This window comes from Elgaria multicarinata, chromosome 2 (genome assembly GCF_023053635.1).
Source record: "Elgaria multicarinata webbii isolate HBS135686 ecotype San Diego chromosome 2, rElgMul1.1.pri, whole genome shotgun sequence".
Lineage (NCBI taxonomy): Eukaryota > Metazoa > Chordata > Lepidosauria > Squamata > Anguidae > Elgaria > Elgaria multicarinata.
This window is the reverse complement of record NC_086172.1, coordinates 78,976,793-78,995,479: the sequence shown is the minus strand read 5'-3', so window position 1 is coordinate 78,995,479 and position 18,687 is coordinate 78,976,793. Positions and strand designations below refer to the sequence as shown.

Genomic DNA, 18,687 nt, shown 5'->3' with positions numbered 1-18,687 from the left:
CTAGAAAACAGCTGTTCCTGTCCTGTGGGTGACTGTCCTGTGGAATGCTGCCTGTGCATACACAGAATTTCATTTAGCACTCCAAACTAGAGAAGAACCTTTTGGGGGAAATGTCTCTTGACCTGGAATAAAGCCAAGCATTTCATGTTCAGATCCAGGGGATTTTACATGTCAGAAGCATCACAACTTCCTATAAACATGTCCAGTCACACCTCCCATCCAAAGAATGCACTTTTTTTTACCATATTGATAAATTTGTTAGAATTTCATAGTTTCTGACAAAACAAATCAGAATTTTAGCAAAGATAGAAATTTAAAAAACTGCATTATTATATTAACAACTCAATTGCAGAATGAATAGACTAGGTATTGGATAATTAAAATTTATTTATTTATTTATTTATTTATTTATTTATTTATTTATTTATTACATTTTTATATCACCCAGCAACTGTATACCACTCTCTGGGAAGTTCACAATATAGATCACAGCCGCATTAGGTACAGATCTAGGTACAGAGAACAGCCTCCTAAATTAGAATTAATGCCATCTTTTCTTCAGAGCATTGTTGGAGCTCTGAAATGCCTTGGTGGCTCAGTCCCAGTTGGTTTCAGAACAAATAAAGCCCTCTGGAAATGCCGGGCTGAAACAGGCACTGCACAGAAGTTTCTGCATTCTGTTCCATAGGTAAGGTGCACAGATGATTGTGAGAAAGTGTAAGTCCAGCTCCAGGTGGAGGGGTTTAGAGGGGTTGTTATTGACCTATTGGACAATGACCCACTGAGTCAAACATAACCAGTAGCATTGCATTGCGGCTTGTCTGGTGCTTGTCAGTTGGGCTGCTTGGGGGTGTTTTTCAATATCAAGGCATGTTTGCTAGATGAAATTCTCTGATATATGACAGGTCATTGAAGTAGATATGGCACCTGAGGTTGGCATCTCCAAGATGAATTTTGGACATCTCCAAGATGAATTTTGAATATCTAAATATTATTGCCTAATGTTAATGTAATTTGGTTTTGGAAGTGTTAGATGAAAATCTGCTGCCAAGCATCACATTGAATTACTGGAATGATCCTTTCTTGACACTTTTCTTTGGTTCATAGCACAATCCTATGCCATGCACTCTCAATAGACAGGATCTCAATAGATCGCATCCCCCTCCCCTCCCCCTTAACATTTGGAGTGCTGTGTTATGATCTTCCATTGGCTTTCATTAGCAATAAAACTTTTTTTTAAGTAAATTGAATTAAAAAAGAACAAAAATTCATTCCACCTAGAAGAGTAGAAAGGGAGTCCAGAAAAGCTAATGGTTAACACATGGAGGCCATCGTGGCCCAGCTAGAGGCAAGCACAAATGGCTACCAATAATTTTTCAGAAAGACTTTTGTGTGACCGAGGTTTTCATTTCTTTTTTCTATTAACTGCCCTTTCTCCCTCAATCTTTAACCAATCTTCCTGAATTTTCAAGTTATGTAAAATAGGCACTTCTTTCTGGCACAATTAAATTTCAGGAAGATTGGTGAAAAAATCTCAATGTTATGAATGTTAGAAAAAAAACACCTCCCAATTACCTCATTATAATGGTAGAATGCTTTTTTCCCTGTCAAACTTTAACTAAGGAAGCACGGCTGTGGGTCCTTAATTACTGGAACTGATATATAGAGTAGTTCAAAGCAAAGCAAACATTATTTTGTCTCTCAGAAAAGATAAGAATATTTTTGGGGGAGTAAGGGGGAAAGAATTCCATTTGTCTGTTACACTTTCAGCGTTCCATTGGAAATGAAACAAGGTAATCTTTAATCTCATCTAGGATAATAAAATTCTATGATTTCCCCCCCAAATGAAATCTATCCTATGCAGGTAATGCCCTGATGGATGAAATATCTGAGGGAAATCAAACTACTACAATCACAGAGTTCATTTTTGTGGGATTAACAGATAGCCCTGTGCTACTGCTCATTCTTTTTGTGATGTTCCTCGTCATCTACATCACCAGCTTTCTGGGAAACTTTGCAATGATTATATTAATCTGGGCCAGTTCCCAGCTCCACACCCCAATGTATTTCTTCCTCGGCAACTTATCTTTCTTGGATATGTGCTATTCCTCAGTAATAGCCCCCCAAACTCTTGCCAACTCCATTTCAGAGAAAAAATCAATTTCAGTGGCTGGATGTGCAACACAAATGTACTTTTTCATAGCTTTGGGGACCACAGAGTGCTGTCTCCTGGCTGTGATGGCATATGACCGATACGTGGCTATTTGTAACCCCCTGTTGTATCCAGTCCTCATGTCTCCTAGCATCTGCATCCCTTTGGTGGTTGGGTCATACATACTTGGTTTTTTCCATTCTCTTGTTCACACCATCTTCACATTTAGACTGTCGTTCTGTGGGTCTAATGAGATCAATCATTTCTACTGTGACATCACACCGCTGTTGTCCATCTCCTGTTCCAACACATATGTCAGTGAAATTCTTTTATTCAGCCTTGTGGGAGTCATTGAAATCATCACTATTCTGACAGTTGTGGTCTCTTATTCTTACATCCTTGCCACCATCCTGGGAATCCGCTCAGCTCATGGGAGGCACAAAGCTTTTTCCACCTGTGCCTCCCATTTTACAGGTGTCACCATTTACCATGGGACAATCCTCTTCATGTATTTGCGACCCACCTCTAGCTACTCCTTGGATACTGATAAAATCCTTGCAGTGTTCTATACCCTGGTGATCCCTTTGCTGAACCCATTGATATATAGCCTGAGGAACCAAGATGTGAAGGATGCTTTGAGAGACATCCTTAAAAAGAATCTATCAGTTCGTATTATTACTAGTGTGATTGCTCAGATTTAGAAAGCAATAAAGAAGAGATGCATATTAAGGATGGTGGGCTATTTTACATTCTTATAGGCTTCCATTTTGTGTACTTGGACAAAAATGAGCATTCTATGAGTAGACAAGAACCTCAAATATCCAATTTTGTACAAAGAGTAAAGAAAGGAGAAAGAACCAGAAGGGGGGAAATGACATCCACATCAAAATTAATGTACAGTTAATTATTCTGTAGTATATAAAGGGCTGGCAAGGAAGGGAAAACTAGGCCAAGGGATTCTATCCACTTTCAAAATGGAAGCAAGGATTATGTATAAAATATTGTAGGATAACATATTTCAGAGTCTTCCTGACTTCCAGATGGGTGACAAGTACTTCCTGAGAGTACTTCTATGGATTATTTTGAGGGAGAAACCACTGAGACTTATGGTGTGTGTGTGTGGGGGGGGGTTTGGGGGGATGGTGAGGTAATATTTGGTGCATTTACTTAACAAATAGAGAATAGATCACGGCAAGTATCATGTACACTCCTGACAGATCTGCTCCCCCCTCCAGCAAGAGGCAACTTATACCCTTCCTCCCCTTCCCCCTCCCCCTCCTCCTCCTCCTCCTCTCTCTCTCTCTCTCTCTCTCTCTCTCTCTCTCTCTCTCTCTCTCTTCCAAACTGCTGGATCTTCAGACCCTCTAGTCCAGTGGTTCTCAACCTTCCTAATGCCGCGACCCTTTAATACAGTTCCTCATGTTGTGGTGACCCCCAACCATAAAATTATTTTCGTTCTTCTCTACACGATCCATTGTCATGGGATGGTTTGCTAATGAAAATAATACATAACAATAGCTTTAATAATACAAAAGATGATACATGACATAGTTCAGTCAATACAGTTTCCTAAGACCATCGGAAATATGTGTTTTCCAATGGTCTTAGGCGACCCCTGTGAAAGGGTCATTCGACCCCCAAAGGGGTCCTGACCCACAGGTTGAGAACCGCTGCTCTAGTCTATGTCATAACAAACTTGTTAATCTTTAAGGTCCAACAAGACTATTTGTTGCTTTTGCTGGATGAAATTCAGTTGTGTCCATCCTATGACAGAATGGCATCTTCCACTGGAGCAGATTACTCTGCTCCTCTGCATCCCCCTGTGCACTTCCAAAATGTGCTCTGGAGGGCAGGGAGACCCTTAGAAGCAGACTTTGGGGATGTGTGGGAGATACAGGGGGGAGATGAGAGGAAAAGTCCTTTGCACAAGTGGATGTCTGCTCATGTGATGTTGGATGTAGCTTGCTTATTACATTAGCTATGGGAGGCAGGGTTGCCATCCAAAAGCTGATAGCTTTCCCATTAAACCATTCCTGAGAGATTATTGCTTTGGCCAATGGTTCTGCAGTACTGTGTGAGCAGCATCTACCACTTTGGTTATCACTTACTGCCTGCCACCAAAGAGAAGTTCTGAAGCGGAATATGTGTATACATTTCCCATACTTTTAGGGCAGATGAACACAAGGATATGGACAATGACAAGGACTGGGAACAGGAGAAGAATTAAGAGGAAGAAGATCAAAGTGATTTGGGTGAATTGGCTTGCTGGCTAATTAAGTTATACGTATGGTCCAGCAAAAGCACCTGGACAAAGAGATAAGGCTGGCCAAGTACCAGGTGCTATTCAGAATATCTTGTGCCTACCTGTCTGAGAAATGATGGTGCCTTTGGACACAGGGTGGCTTTCAGTTCTGAATTAAAGTGGGTCGTGAAGGGGCCTGAGTCTGGTTTCAATTCATGATGCCCACCTGGTTAGTCTTGGGAGAGTACACCAACATTGCTCATTCTGTCCTGCCTAGCTGATCCTCTGCCAGTGTGGGCTGTCATCAAGGAGGTGATTACTTCTGCCTGCTTTGCTGGGAATTTTGCTATTGGGTGCTTGCTCCAGGAATCTGTGCAGTCTCCAGCTTGTATGTTCCATATGTTACAACCCCCATCCATCCTCACGATACCCCCAGGTTAAAGGGGTTAGGGGATACAGGGAGCCATATTCAGAGCATAAGCTTGATAACCTGACCCCCTTTGTCAAAAGGGCTCCAGTCCAATTAAGTTGATGTTTGGCCCTTACTTCTACCAATTACCCATATAGGGAAGAGTTCACCATATCTGAGGCATTACTAGTTTGGCTGGGACCTCAAGTGATTCTCCATATGGAGTGGAGGAATGTTTCCTTCTTATTGTCTATGGCAATTGTATTGTTAACTATTTTTTGCTGAAGAAGCCATTCATGAAACAGTGAAAATATACCAGATGCCGGTTCGTTAATAGCACTGAAGAAATCTGTTAACTTTGTAAAAGTCACATACAACACTGAAGAAATCTGTTTAACTTGGTCATTATTTCTTCATAAGACTGTAGACTCAGCTGGTTGCTCTTTATCATTGCTTGATTAACTAATTGTTTCATATATACCATACCATACATCTTTATTGCGATCCGTAGATCCATGAAAAATCAAGAATCAAACATGAAACATCAGACAGTTAGAGCTATTGTCAACTTTCATCTAATACACAGAGAGCTCTAATCCTAGCCACCACTATAAGAAATTTAGCAACAGCCAAAGTTACTTTTGAGGACTTATCTTCCAACAGAAACTTAACATAAAATTTGTCTGAACTTCTGGACAGTTTACTCAACAATGGGGTGATCATAAGATGGCGGGCCTGATTATAAAAGCTACAGGACAGAAGGATATGCTCCATCATCTCCACTTCCATATTCCTACAGGGGCACCGTCGTTCCTGATAAGGGACACCAGAATATCTGCACCGAAGTAATTCAATAGAATAAACATTGCATCTGGCCTTGGAGAAAGCAATACGATATTTAGCCACCGACAGGTTCTTTAGATAGCCAGCCAGCTGAAGAGGCCCAACGTAATGAACGTGCAATGCACTGGGAGAGCAAGAAACATAAGAGCGAGTGTGAAAGTCGCAGAAGGCTATGTCCCACAGTCTTTGTTTAACAGATTTAAAAGCAAAATTCAAGCCCATGAAGGAGGAGGGAAGAGGAAAGACTGATTGAAGCTGCCTTCCTGGCGACAAGCTTGGACCAGCTGTTCACATAGTTGTCCTGAGCCAGACACGGAAGCAGACCTGAGCCGCTCCCCAAAAGACTAACTTCCATCCAAAATGTTAAGGCAGACCACCAAGCCCTAAGCGAAAGAGAGCTTTCCTCAGTTTCCAACAAAAGTACAGAATTAAGGACACACTTTGGGAGTTGAAGAAGGGTCCTCAAAAACCTTGTCTGTAGCCTATCTATCTCAGATGTTAATCCCCCTATCCAGATGTTGGAGGCATATAAAAGCTGGGCTGCAGACTTGGCATTAAACACTTTGATGGCAGACGGTATAAACATTCCCCCTTTAGTAAAGAAAAAATGTGTTATTGCGGCTGAACTGACTGAAGCTTTAATAAGGGTGGCCGATCTATGGGCACTCCAGGATAGGGTATGATGGAATAACAGCCCCAGGTAAGAGAAAAATTTTCCCCTGTTCCAGGATATGCCCATCAAGGGACCACCAGCGTTGAGAAAATCTATTTTCAAAGACCATGACTTTAGATTTCTCAAAATTAATTTTCAGATTGTAGTCAAGCAAAAGTTGGAGAATTTCATTAAAAGATGTTTCAAATCTGGAGGGGATCTACACTACTGCTTTTAAAGCGCTTTAAAGAACTTTGAAAACATTTTGAAAACTGTATATGTAGTGTGTCCTGGGCCTCAACAGTTGTCAAAACTGTTATAAAGCGCTTTAAAGAGCTTTAAAGCAGTAGTGTAGATCCTGCCCAGGTCTAGAACGGGAGAGAATAACAGCATCGTCTGCGTAAAGTAAAATAGGAATTTTCCTTGCGCCAAGTTTGGGCAAGTGGCCTTCATAGTCAGACAGGGCCTCCTCAATATCGTTTATGTATAAGTTAAATAACGTAGGTGCGAGGATACAGCCCTGTCTTACTCCTCTAGACATAAGAATTTCATTTGAAAGCTATCCCTGTGTGCCACATCTAACTCGCATCCTGCTGTCACTGTATAGAACCGTTATAAGATTAAGAAGTCTTTTGTCCACCAGGATCTTATCTAATTTCTCCCATAGTTTGGTTCTAGGGATGGAGTCAAAAGTGGACTTCAGGTCCATGAAGGTGACAAACAGTTTGCTACATAGAAATTTAAGATGTTTCTCCGCTAAGTGAAAAAGAATCAGACCATGATCAGAGGTGGAGTGATTCTTTCTAAAGGTAGCTTGGGCCTCCGTGACAACATTATGGGCCTCGAGGATGTCAGTTAGTCTATTAGAGAGAAATCAAGCATAGATCTTGCCTATTATTGAGAGCAGGCTAATAGGTCTAAAATTCCCAGGGTCCTTTGGGTGTCCCTTTTTATATATCAGATTGTTTCATATATCTTTTCTCAGCTGTTGCAGCTTGGTAATAAAAATTGTATTGCTTTTTCTCACTGTCAAAATTATGATATTGTGTGAATATATATGAAAATTGTAATTTAAGAATTGATACACATTAATAAGAATTATGTAACCCAGTTTGGTACTTTTTCACATTAGTAGTTGTGTGCCTTCAGCACTATCTGTGTAACTTTGGTCTAGAACCAGGCCTGCATCCTTGTGTGGAGCACCAGGACCAGAACTGTTAAGGATGTACAGCAACATTTGAGGCCCAGCAACACTTGAGGTCCATTCCTGATCCCCCTTTGCATATCTTAAAATGTCCCCATGGGTTTAGTCCCTAAAGAATGCCCCCTGGTGGGCATGCTTAATCCTTGTTGGCTATTAGTACTGGTTTGCCTATTATCAGACATTTATACGATGCCATGATAGGGCCAGTCTCCCTCATCATTTCATACACATTTAGGCCTTCGCCTGGGATAGAAGCTGGGATATCGAGATTTGTCATGCCTGGAGCTCTTTGTTTTTGCAATAGGCCAAGTTCTTATTAGCCTCTGTTCATCTTGGCCTGACAGCTGGCCAGTGTTCACACAGTTACCTCTTTTTCATCTAAGGACTTTGGGAATGAGGCTGGTCAGAGCCATGAGTCCTGGTTGCCCACAATCTCAACTTTGCCTACCATAGTCCTGAGCTTGATAATGAAGTTGGCAACACTTTGTCATTCAGCCAGTTAGCCAGGTTCCTGAAGTTGCCCCATGCGGCTAGACAGTACTAAGACCTATGCCCAGTGTGCTTTAGGATCTGGGAGAGGCGAGTGACAGAAACCATGTGACCCCTGGCACATGGGCATACTACCAGAGAGCAGGTGAGGAATTCAGTTTTTTCAGAGCTGAGAGAGGAGCTTCAGGCCTTATAACCCATCCTAATGGACTGCCAGAATTCTGGGTGATACTACACAACAGGGGATATCCACTAGGGGTGTGCAGAGCCAGTCTTCTCCACCCCGAAATTCAGGGTGGAGCTTCATTGAGGCTATTCTCTACCCTGATTTTGTAGCAGCTCCCCTTACTCCACCCAATCGGATTACCCATCAGAGAACTGCCCGTTTTCGGATAACACATACACACACATCATTGACACCTGAAAAATAGTAGGATACTTTCAGAGATGTTAGAAGTTCCAGTTAGGTGTGCCCCCACTCTGAAATTATTTGATGGGTTTGGAAGCAGCCAATCTCTGCTCTGGAAGATTGAATGCTCCGCAGAGATCCACCGTTACCAGATCTTTCCAGTACAGAGCACACACCCTTACTATCCACATGAACTGTATTAGGTAAGCTGGCTGGCCCATACTTTGCTGCCATGGAGAAAGAGATTTGCAGGCAGCATGGCAAAATTCTATGTTTGAAGAATGCTGGAAGGGCAGGCAGGATTGTTTGAGGAAGCTGGTAGGGCCTTTCTATTTTTCTGTTACTCAGTTAATCGCAGAGGAGTCCTGCACATGGCCAAAGGGCCTGAGATGCCATGGTAATGCTGGTGTTGCCCTCAAGTGGGGGTGGGATATGCCCTTGAGCAATCTCACTTTCCACTTTGCCCTCTGGGACAAGGAACTTTGGGTCCTGTTTTATCACAGGTAGGGGCTGCTCCTTAACCTGTACCATTTATACAGTAGCTAAGAAGATCCTTCAGTCATCAGGCTTATGGAACTTGGCTTGAGTAAGGGTATATGCCCATTTGCAGTTTTAACCCTTCTGTGCCCTATGGGGGAAAGAACATGGGTTGCTAGTTTATCACAAGAAGGGGCTGCCCCTTACCTGGTACCATTTTGATGGTAGCTGAGAAGCCCCTTCAGACATCACGCCTATGGAATTATTCCATTTGGACACCCATTCAGAACTGGGCTGCCGCTGCTGCAGCAGGGCTAAGGGATGCCAAGATCTGGGTCATAGACAGACGGCAGTCCTGGGCATGCATAAGCATACATTGTGAAAGGAAGATGGGTGCAGTTACTGTAGATTCAATGTTCATAATTGTGTTCCTTTGACAGATTGGTGGAGGAGGCCACAGCCCATCAGGCTCCTAATCTGCAGGCACAGCTTGGCATCTGAGCCAGCTGTAGAGCAATGTGAGCAATTGTTGGCACGCAGTTCAGAATCCAATATAAACTTCTCCTGTTAACCTTCAAAGCTTTTCACGGTCTAGCTCCTTCCTATCTCTCCTCTCTCATCTCACACTATTGCCCCGCTCGTGCTCTTCGCTCCTCTGATGCCATGTTTCTCTCCTGCCCAAGGGCCTCTACTTCCCTTGCTCGGCTTCATCCATTCTCTTCTGCTGCCCCTTACGCCTGGAACGCTCTTCCAGAACATTTGAGAACTACAAGTTCAACCGCAGCTTTTAAAGCTCAACTAAAAACTTTTCTTTTTCCTAAAGCTTTTAAAACTTGATGTTGTGCAGACTTCTACTGTTACTTTCTACTGTTAGTTTTACCCTACCCTGTGCCTGCTTACCCTACCCTGTACCTGTTTGCATTCTCTTCCCCTCCTTATTGTTTTACTATGATTTTATTAGATTGTAAGCCTATGCGGCAGGGTCTTGCTATTTACTGTTTTACTCTGTACAGCACCATGTACACTGATGGTGCTATATAAATAAATAAATAATAATAATAATAATAATAATAATAATGGTCAATTGGCCACCATCCTGTGGGGTGGCAGGCGAGGCATGCTGTGGTGGCATCTTTTCCATAAACAGTTCATTCTGGTTGGTTTTGCCCCGCTGTAGGTGTGGTGCCCACCTGGGGTGAGAAATGGGGTTCCTGGAGTGGAAGTCCCCAACTTTAAAGGCCAGGGCAGACTTGGAGGATATCTGAATAACCAGATATTTGCACTGTGTGATCAAACTTGCTCCCTCAGTGCCAATGCCTGAGGGCGAGGAAGCCCTTACTTTAAATAGGGCATGACAAAAGTCAATAGGTAAATTTGTCTGTCTCTGAGAATTGGCAGGGATGTGTGATCCACCATCCACCCCAAAAAAATGCTATCCAGAGGGGAACATTATAGGACAGGTGGGTTCACCTGTCTAATGCAGGTAAGGATATTTTCCTGCAGGATCTGCATATGGGCCTTCAGGATTTCTAACCTGGGCAGGTGGGAGGTAGGGCACTGAAGAGGAGGCTTGGCACCCTCCAATGGTGGGTTGTATGGGAACCTTAGGACATAAGAAAAAGTTTGGTGACTACTCGTTGACATGTTATGGTGATTGGCAAGTTCTGAGACCTGATTCTCGATGGGCTGTGTGGCTCAGGATATATGTCTTGCCTTTGGGGAACTCTCTCACTTACTCGGAGTTGTGTGGCATGGGTGGGGGTGACACGGGGTGGTTCCCCCCCCCAAGCACACAAGTGTAGCTCAAGAAAGGAGCTGGGTTTACCTGACTCCTGACTTAGCTGAGTGGCTCACCCATAATGTAGGCTAGTTGCCTGGAGAAAGGATTAATTAGATTCCTGCATGCTCACATGCAGATCCAGGGAGGGGTGAATTACCAATTAAATAAAGAGACCCTAGTTATCCCAAGCTCTGGTGTCTGTATCATTTTTTCTGAGCTTCCTTCTCTGTCCACAATTTAATTTCTCCCCTTAAGAGATTATCATTATTTCTGAAAATACCTCCTGAGACCCAGAGCTTTGAGGAATGTAGGTTAGAGGCATCAATTTGATTTGGATCTCGTCAGAACTTGTAGCACTCTATTCTTATAAGGCATGTGGACCTTACTTACCTGTAAACAGTTGCTGCAAACATGGCTTGTTGACCATTTCAGTTTCTAAAACAGTTTAGAATGACTTCAGAAGAACCACCATTTAGTCTATCAGAATGAAACTGAAGCTGTTTCAGAACAACAACAAAATGCTAATGAGCTCATATATTCTGTTAAGGAAAACAAAGTTATGATAAAATGAGATCAGAGATCAGAATCAACACTCAGAATATGCAAAGCAAAAAACAACAGTCTGGCGAATTAAGACCATTCAGACATACAGAAGGATTCTGAAGGATTCATGAGGTATCAATGAAGGTAAATCAAACAACAATGCTAATTCTTTCTTGCCAGAGAAATGCTCAAGTTTCCAATGAATATGAGGCTAGTTTAGTATCTGATTAGGGACGATGCTGAAGCTTTCTCTAGATTTGGGGAGAACTTTAATATTTCCATAGATGAAGTTATTATGAGATGGAGTGAAGAAGGGCCAGGTGAAAGGATGCAGTAGACATGGATGAGGCAAGGATCTGGATCCCTCCCTTCACCCAAGCCTCCTCCCCACCATTGAAATTGCATAACCTTTTTGCTTGTCTTTGCAGAATGGTCAAAGATTGACCTATGATTTGTCAAGTCCACATGTAAAGCTATGTGAATACTACTAGTGATCATCCCCACAGCTGGTGGTCACAAATATAAATTCCATACATTAAGGATGTGCACTATAAAGAAACTATATTTTAACCTATATTTTACTTGTATGTTTTGCAGCCAGTTCTGAGGGGAAAATGTGTGAGGAAAACAGCACTGCAACGATCAAGGAATTTGTATTTGTAGGTTTAACAGACAGCCCTGAACTGCAGATCATCCTCTTTGTAGTATTCCTAGCTTTTTATATGAGCACTTTGGTAGGAAATCTGGGAATGATTGCCTTAATAAAGGTCAGTCCCCAGCTCCATACCCCAATGTACTTTTTTCTCAGCAATCTGTCTCTCCTGGATGTGTGCTATTCTTCTGCAATTACCCCTAAAACATTGGTGAACCTTTTAGAAGATAAAAAGTCAATTTCTCTCATTGCATGTGCAGTGCAAATGTACTTATTTATAGGTCTGGGGAGCACAGAGTGCTTTCTTTTGGCAGCAATGGCCTATGATCGCTATGTAGCTATCTGCAAACCATTGCTGTACCCAGTTCTTATGACTCCTGAAGTCTGTAGTCTTTTGGTGGTGGGGTCATATGTTCTTGGGCTTTTGCATTCTCTTGTTCATACAGTCTTCACCTTCAGACTATCATTCTGTGAGTCTAAGATGATCTGTAATTTTTTCTGTGACATCAGTGCACTTTTATCAATCTCATCTTCTGATACCTATATCAATGAGCTCCTGATTTTTTATGTATCTGGTCTTATAGAAATAATCACGATCCTGTGCGTCTTGTTTTCTTATACCTATATTCTCACCAGCATTGTGTTGAGAATCAGCTCAGTTACAGGCAGGCTTAAAGCCTTCTCCACTTGCATCTCCCACCTGACTGTGGTCACAATCTTCCATGGGGCAATTCTCATTGTCCATTTCCGACCAAAGTCTAGCAGTGGATCAGAATTACAAGAGGTAAGTGACAAAATTATTGCTGTGTTCTATACAATTGTCACCCCCTTGCTGAACCCTTTGGTTTACAGCCTGAGAAACAACGAAGTGAAAGATGCTCTTGGAGTTATTCAAAGGAAGTTCTGTGTTTAAATAAGAATGTAAGAGCAGCCACACTTGATCGGCCTCATTGGGTCAGGCCTAAACAGCATTCTGTTTTTGACAGTGGCAAACAAAATGGCTATGGGACACTCACAAGCAAAACATGAGCATAGCAGCACCCCAACAACTGCTATTCAGAGGCTGAATATCAGCAACAAATATTCAGATACTGGAATCTCCATTATGACTAGTAGTGCTTAATAACCTTATCCTCTGTGAATTAAGTACTGATAATTTCCAGTAAGATGGAAGAATGAAAAATGCATTAAAATGTATATCATATTGTATTACTAAGCTGACATAATTTAAGAAAGGAAAGAAAGCCACATTTATTGAAATACTACTGACCTCTTCAGTCCTGACCCCCCTCCCATGGAATGTCAGTTAAAAGTTTCTCCATATTCCCCCAAGGCAAGTGAATGGAATATTTCCTGCTATGATTGCTATGGGTTTATTTCTCCTGCTGCTGTTCTGCTTCACATATCTGAGATTAATACTTTTGTTAGTCCACAATGAACATTGAGTCCTGTGTCTGTAGTACTATGGGTGTATCAATAGTACTATCAATCTGAATCCGATGCACATCCCTATTAAGAACATAGCAGCAGTCACATTTTATCAGACAAAAGACCCATACAGTCCGACATTTGGTTACCGAATGTCTTTTTCATTGAAGAATGAAAAATGCATATCTATCTATCTATCTATCTATCTATCTATCTATCTATAACTTAAAAATGGAAAGAAATCCACATTCATTGAAATAGTACTGACCTACTGAGTTCTGAATTTCCCCCCATGGTATTTCTATCCATTTCCCATCAAGACACATGAATGGAGCATATTCTATGATTGCAATGGGTACAATCATTTCTCCTGCTGCTATTGTGCTTCAGATGCCTGAGATTAATATGAGTTTATATGGATCAACAGAATAACCATCTAGGGACTGTCCTGGGTCTGCAGTAATATGGATCAATATAACTTAGGCAGATGGAATAAGAGGTGTACATTGAGAACACTAAATATAGTGGAGATGGATCTCCTTGAAAGAAATTCCCTGTCTTCAAATTGCTTGAATTTCTTCACATACAAGAAAGAGGGGTGGGGGACATCAAAAATTGTGCCAGCAGGTATATGTTAGACACACACTGAGTAATCTGTATAGAATGTTGCCAGAATTAGACTCTGGTCTGAATTCCTATCAGGAAAAATGGGAGAAAGGATTAAAAAAGAATATTCGTGAACCTAGCTGGAAATGGGTCTGGAGTTCAGACCTCATTACCACAATTAACATTATGTGTGTATCTTAATGTTTCGACAAGTTGTTATTTAGAGGTGTCTTGCTCCACTGATGTTAAATTGAATCTGTCCTGTGGTTAATGATGTTTGTTCATGTTGCATTCCTACACAAGCACAACTAGGTCATACCTATTCTATTTACCATAAGATAATAAAATTGTGAGTTGTTGATCATATAGAAGAAATGAGTGGTCATTTCATGCACCATTAGGCCATTTTGTTGTATTTTTTTTATCATATAGATTTTTAAAAATACCATTCCAAGCTTTATTATGTCTTCTCAAATACCATTCCAAGCTTTATTATGGCTTCTACATTCCTGATATGCTAGACACAATAGCCCTATTCAGACATTCCTGTAAGCGGGTTGTTTGATCACACGAGGAGGGGGAGCACTCCTCCACCACCCCCATCATCACTCTCATTGCCCTGTACACATGGAGGACAACTGTCTGAAAAGCGTTCTAGCTCACATAGTGGGACTGCACAGATAGAGAATGTTTTCCTTTTCAGACAGTCCGCCCCCCCACATGCATACAAGGTGATGAGAGTCACAACAGATGGGGGCAAGGTTGGAGCATTCCCCCTCCCTGTATGTTTAAACAACACACTTCCAGGAATGCCTGAATAGGACTAATAGATCTGAAGGAGGTCCACCTTTTATTTAAGTAATATTAAACACATCCAACAAGACCTGCAAGATGTTGGTGTAGAAATTGACCTCAAGGTCCTGCAGGTCACTTCCCACATTATTCAGACAAGCAAGACCCTCCTAAGGGAAAGAGGCAGGTAATGACCCCACTGCTTCCATCAAACCACACCTGTGTGCAAGAGGAATAGTTCCCGTCCTACTGCCCTACAACTCTGGGCAGATGAGTCATTATACCCAAAGCAGAGGCATTGATCTGTTTTTAAAAGTTCTCTCTCTTAGGGTGACCATATGGAGGGGAGGACAGGGTGCCTGTATCTTAACAGTTCTATAGAAAAAGGAATTCCCTCTTCATAACATCAGTTAAAGTTGCAGGAGCCCTGCACTCTTTTGTTTCTGGTCACTGTTGTGATGAAGAGGGAATTTCACCAGGTGCTGAAAGCATACAAATGACAGCTGCTCTCTCTCTCTCTCTCTGTGTGTGTGTGTGTGTGTGTGTGTGTATGTGTGTGTGTGTAGAACTAGAATTTATTTATATTTCACTAATATTAGCAAAAATGAAAAAAGTGCTTCACGGCACATGCAGAATGCTTTTCTCACAGCAATTATAGCCTCCCCTGCCCACACACTTCATAGTAATGGAACATATAACACAGCCTCAGCATTCCCTTTTAGGCATTAAGCACTTGACCATACCTGTTAAAAGAAAACTACAGCCTGGGCCAGACCTACACTAAGCAGGATATAACACTATGAAAGCAGTTGAAAATGGTATATGGAAAGTGTCATGGGCCCCAAAAGTTGTCAGTGCACTTCAATACCATTATAAAACAGTAGTGTAGATCCTACCCTGATTGCATGTGAAGAGGCCTAGGGAAGGGGGGATCAGGATTAAAAGATCAGCATTAAATTTATCTGCACACACATGTCTGGGTCTAAGTCCCTGTGGCCACCATGGAATCATGTTGGCCATGATAGCCATCCCCGAAAAACAGCTGAAGTGTCCCTCTCTATTTTGATATCCCTGAATAGACCACTTTGGTACAATCTTACTCTCAATTACTCTCAGCCATAAACTTAGTAATGTATAGACTTTCATGTGCCCTATTCAGGGGTTCTCTGCATGAGCATTTATGTATGGAGGAGTGACTGACACTGTCATCACCCACTATCACCACCAACAATCACAACTCCCAACAAACTATGTTGTGTTTGTTTTTTTCTTTTTAATTGACAATGTTCAATTCTTCTGCACATCTATGCAAGTAATCCTCCATTTCAAAATTTGAAGAAGTGCAATTATTGAAGAATGACTACATTTTGGCTCACATATAGGTTCAAAAGTGGGAAATTCAGTCAGTTTTATTAAATTGTGAACCATTCCCCTTCTGATCCCCTCCCCATCTCACAGGTCCCTGGTGTACCTGCTACTGCACCCTCTGGCCTAGTGATGGTGTTGCTGAACTCCCTGCAGAAGTGGGGGACCCATTAAGATGGTCCACCCCCAGAGACTTACGGTATCTTAGTGATTCATGAATGCTTTGGGGAAATTTTCAGTAGCCAGAGGCTAAACTACAACAGCAAAAAGGGGACATGCCAGAGACATCTGGAGAAGGACACTGTGTATAGGTGTTTTTATGCAAATGCTAGACGCCTCCGAGCCAAAATGCCAGAATTGGAGTGCTTGGTTTCAAAGGAGAACCTGGACATAGTGGGCATTACAGAAGCCCGATGGAACGGAGAGAACCAATGGGATACAGTCATCCCTGGATATAAACTCCACAGGAAGGACAAGGAAGGGCGTACTGGGGGTGGTGTTGCTCTGTACATCAAAGAGGGCATTGTGTCAAGTAGACTACTGCACCTAAACGGAGAAGACTCTCCCACAGAAGTGTTGTGGGTGACAATACATGGCCCCAAAACTAATGTAGTGCTAGGAACATGCTATCATCCCTCAGACCAAAATGCTCAGGGTGACCTTGAGATGGAAAGTGAAATCAGGGTGGTCTCCAAATGAGGAAGTGTTCTAATAATGGGTGACTTCAATTATCCTCATATTGACTGAATAAATGCATATTCCAGTCATGACAAAGAGGTGAAATGTCTTGATGTCTTGAATGACTGAGCCCTGGAACAGCTGGTCATGGAACTGCCCAGAGGGGAGGCAACCAAGGACTTAATCCTAAGTGGTGTTGCCCTGGACCTAATACGAGATGTAAATATTGTTGAACCATTCGGTAACAGCGACCACAGTGCAATCAGATTCAATATATACTTAAGTGGAAAACTGCCCAGGAAGTCCAACACAGTCACATTTGACTTCAAAAGAGGATACTTCTCTAAAATGAGGGAACTGATGAAAAAAGAGTTGAAAAGCGGAATCAAGAGGGTTAAATCCTTGCAAAATGCATAGAGCTTACTCAAAAGCACAACAATAGAAGCTCAACTAAAATGTATTCAAGAGGTTAGGGAAGGTAGCACCAAGTCCAAGAGCTCACCAGCGCGGTTAACAAGCATTGTCGAAGAAGGTATTGCAGAAAAGAGGGCTTCCTTCAGTAAATGGAAGTCTTGCAGAAGTCTTGCAGAAAAGCTGAATGAATTCTTTGCATTGGTGTTCATTGCAGAGGATACAGGACTGTGCCTGAACTGATGTTTTCATGAAGAGAGTCAGAGGAACTCAGGCAAATAACGGTGACAAAAGATGAAGTTTTCAAACTTATTGATGCATTGAAAGCAAATAAATCACCAGGCCCAGATGGTATCCAACCTAGAGTTCTCAAAGAACTCAAATATGAAATTGCAGACCTTCTAACAAAAATATACAACGTGTCCCTAAGTTCAGCCTCTGTACTAGAGGACTGGAAGATGGCCAGTGTAACACCACTTTTTAAAAAAGGGATCCAGGGGGGATCTGGGAAATTACAGGCCAGTTAACTTGACATCTGTTCCAGGTAAATTGATTGAAAGCATTATTAAAAACAAAATTAGCAAGCATCATTGGCGTGCAGACAGGGGGTTCAGGGGGTTCAGCTGAACCCCCTAATACGCTGCGGCCGCCTTGTTTGCCCCGTCCCTGCCAAAATACCGGGGTTGTGGTTACTGGGCCCGCAGCAACCACAACTCCAACTTACCGGGCCTAAATTTCTCCTGTGAGTGGCGGCGGCCATCTTGAATCTCGCCCGAAGTCACGCGAGATCTCGGCAGCTGGCTGGGAACTCTGTGAGACCCAGCCAACAGATGGCCGCCGCGTGGGGTGGGCGATGAGAGCAAGGTGAGGGGTTGGGGGCTGTGTGCAACAATGCAGCCTCCAGCACCCCACCCCCAAGCTCAGAAGAAGCAGAAGCAGCAGCAAGAAGAAGCACAAGAAGAAGCAAGAAGAAGCAAGCAGGAGGAGGAGAAGATAGAGGAGGAGGCAAGACTGAGGTTTGTGTGTGAGGGAGAATGTGGGGGTGCATGGGGTCTTTGAGTGAATGCACGTGTGCATGTATGTGTGTTTTTGGAGTGAGTGATGCTGAGTGTGTGTATGTGTGTGCTGACAGTGTGAGTGTATTGATGTCTGAATGGGATGCCTGGTTGTTTGACTGAATGAATGCATGTTTGTAGTGGGGGTGGCTGTAGTTTTCTGTGACTTGGGGGGATGATTTGGAGACAGAAAAAGTCCTACAGCTCCCAGCATGTCCTAGCCAGCATGTTTACTTCTTAGTAGACATGCATGGGGTTGCACAGGGCTCTTTTTAGGGTTAAGGTTAGAACTAGGTCCAAGAGAAGTCAGCTTGAGTTAGGGTGCAATCCTATAGAGAGAAAAAGTCCTACAGCTCCCAGCATGTCCCAGCCAGCATGTTTACTTCTGAGTAGACATGCATGGGGTTGCACAGGGCTCTTTTTAGGGTTAAGGTTAGAACTAGGTCCAAGAGAAGTCAGCTTGAGTTAGGGTGCAATCCTGTAGACAGAAAAAGTCCTAC

General features: G+C 42.5%; 2 protein-coding genes across 2 annotated transcripts; both read left to right on the top strand.

Moving 5' to 3' along the window:
- The first annotated feature begins 1,875 nt into the window (after nt 1-1,875).
- LOC134393337 (olfactory receptor 5AR1-like) lies at nt 1,876-4,425 on the top strand. Its single transcript, XM_063118367.1, has 2 exons — nt 1,876-2,789; nt 4,365-4,425. The coding sequence occupies exons 1-2, from the start codon at nt 1,876-1,878 to the stop codon at nt 4,423-4,425; spliced, it is 975 nt and encodes a 324-aa protein (XP_062974437.1).
- Nucleotides 4,426-11,814: 7,389 nt separating this feature from the next.
- LOC134393335 (olfactory receptor 5T17-like) lies at nt 11,815-12,765 on the top strand. The gene has a single exon (XM_063118366.1). The coding sequence runs from the start codon at nt 11,815-11,817 to the stop codon at nt 12,763-12,765; it is 951 nt and encodes a 316-aa protein (XP_062974436.1).
- Nucleotides 12,766-18,687: the final 5,922 nt, after the last annotated feature.

Excerpts from the sequence above, each read along its gene's own strand:
- LOC134393337 (XM_063118367.1), top strand. The coding sequence starts at position 1,876 with ATGGATGAAATATCTGAGGGAAATCAAACTACTACAATCACAGAGTTC. Across the intron at positions 2,790-4,364 it reads CAAGATGTGAAGGATGCTTT|CAGGAGAAGAATTAAGAGGA; the intron begins GAGAGACATCCT and ends AAGGACTGGGAA.
- LOC134393335 (XM_063118366.1), top strand. The coding sequence starts at position 11,815 with ATGTGTGAGGAAAACAGCACTGCAACGATCAAGGAATTTGTATTTGTA.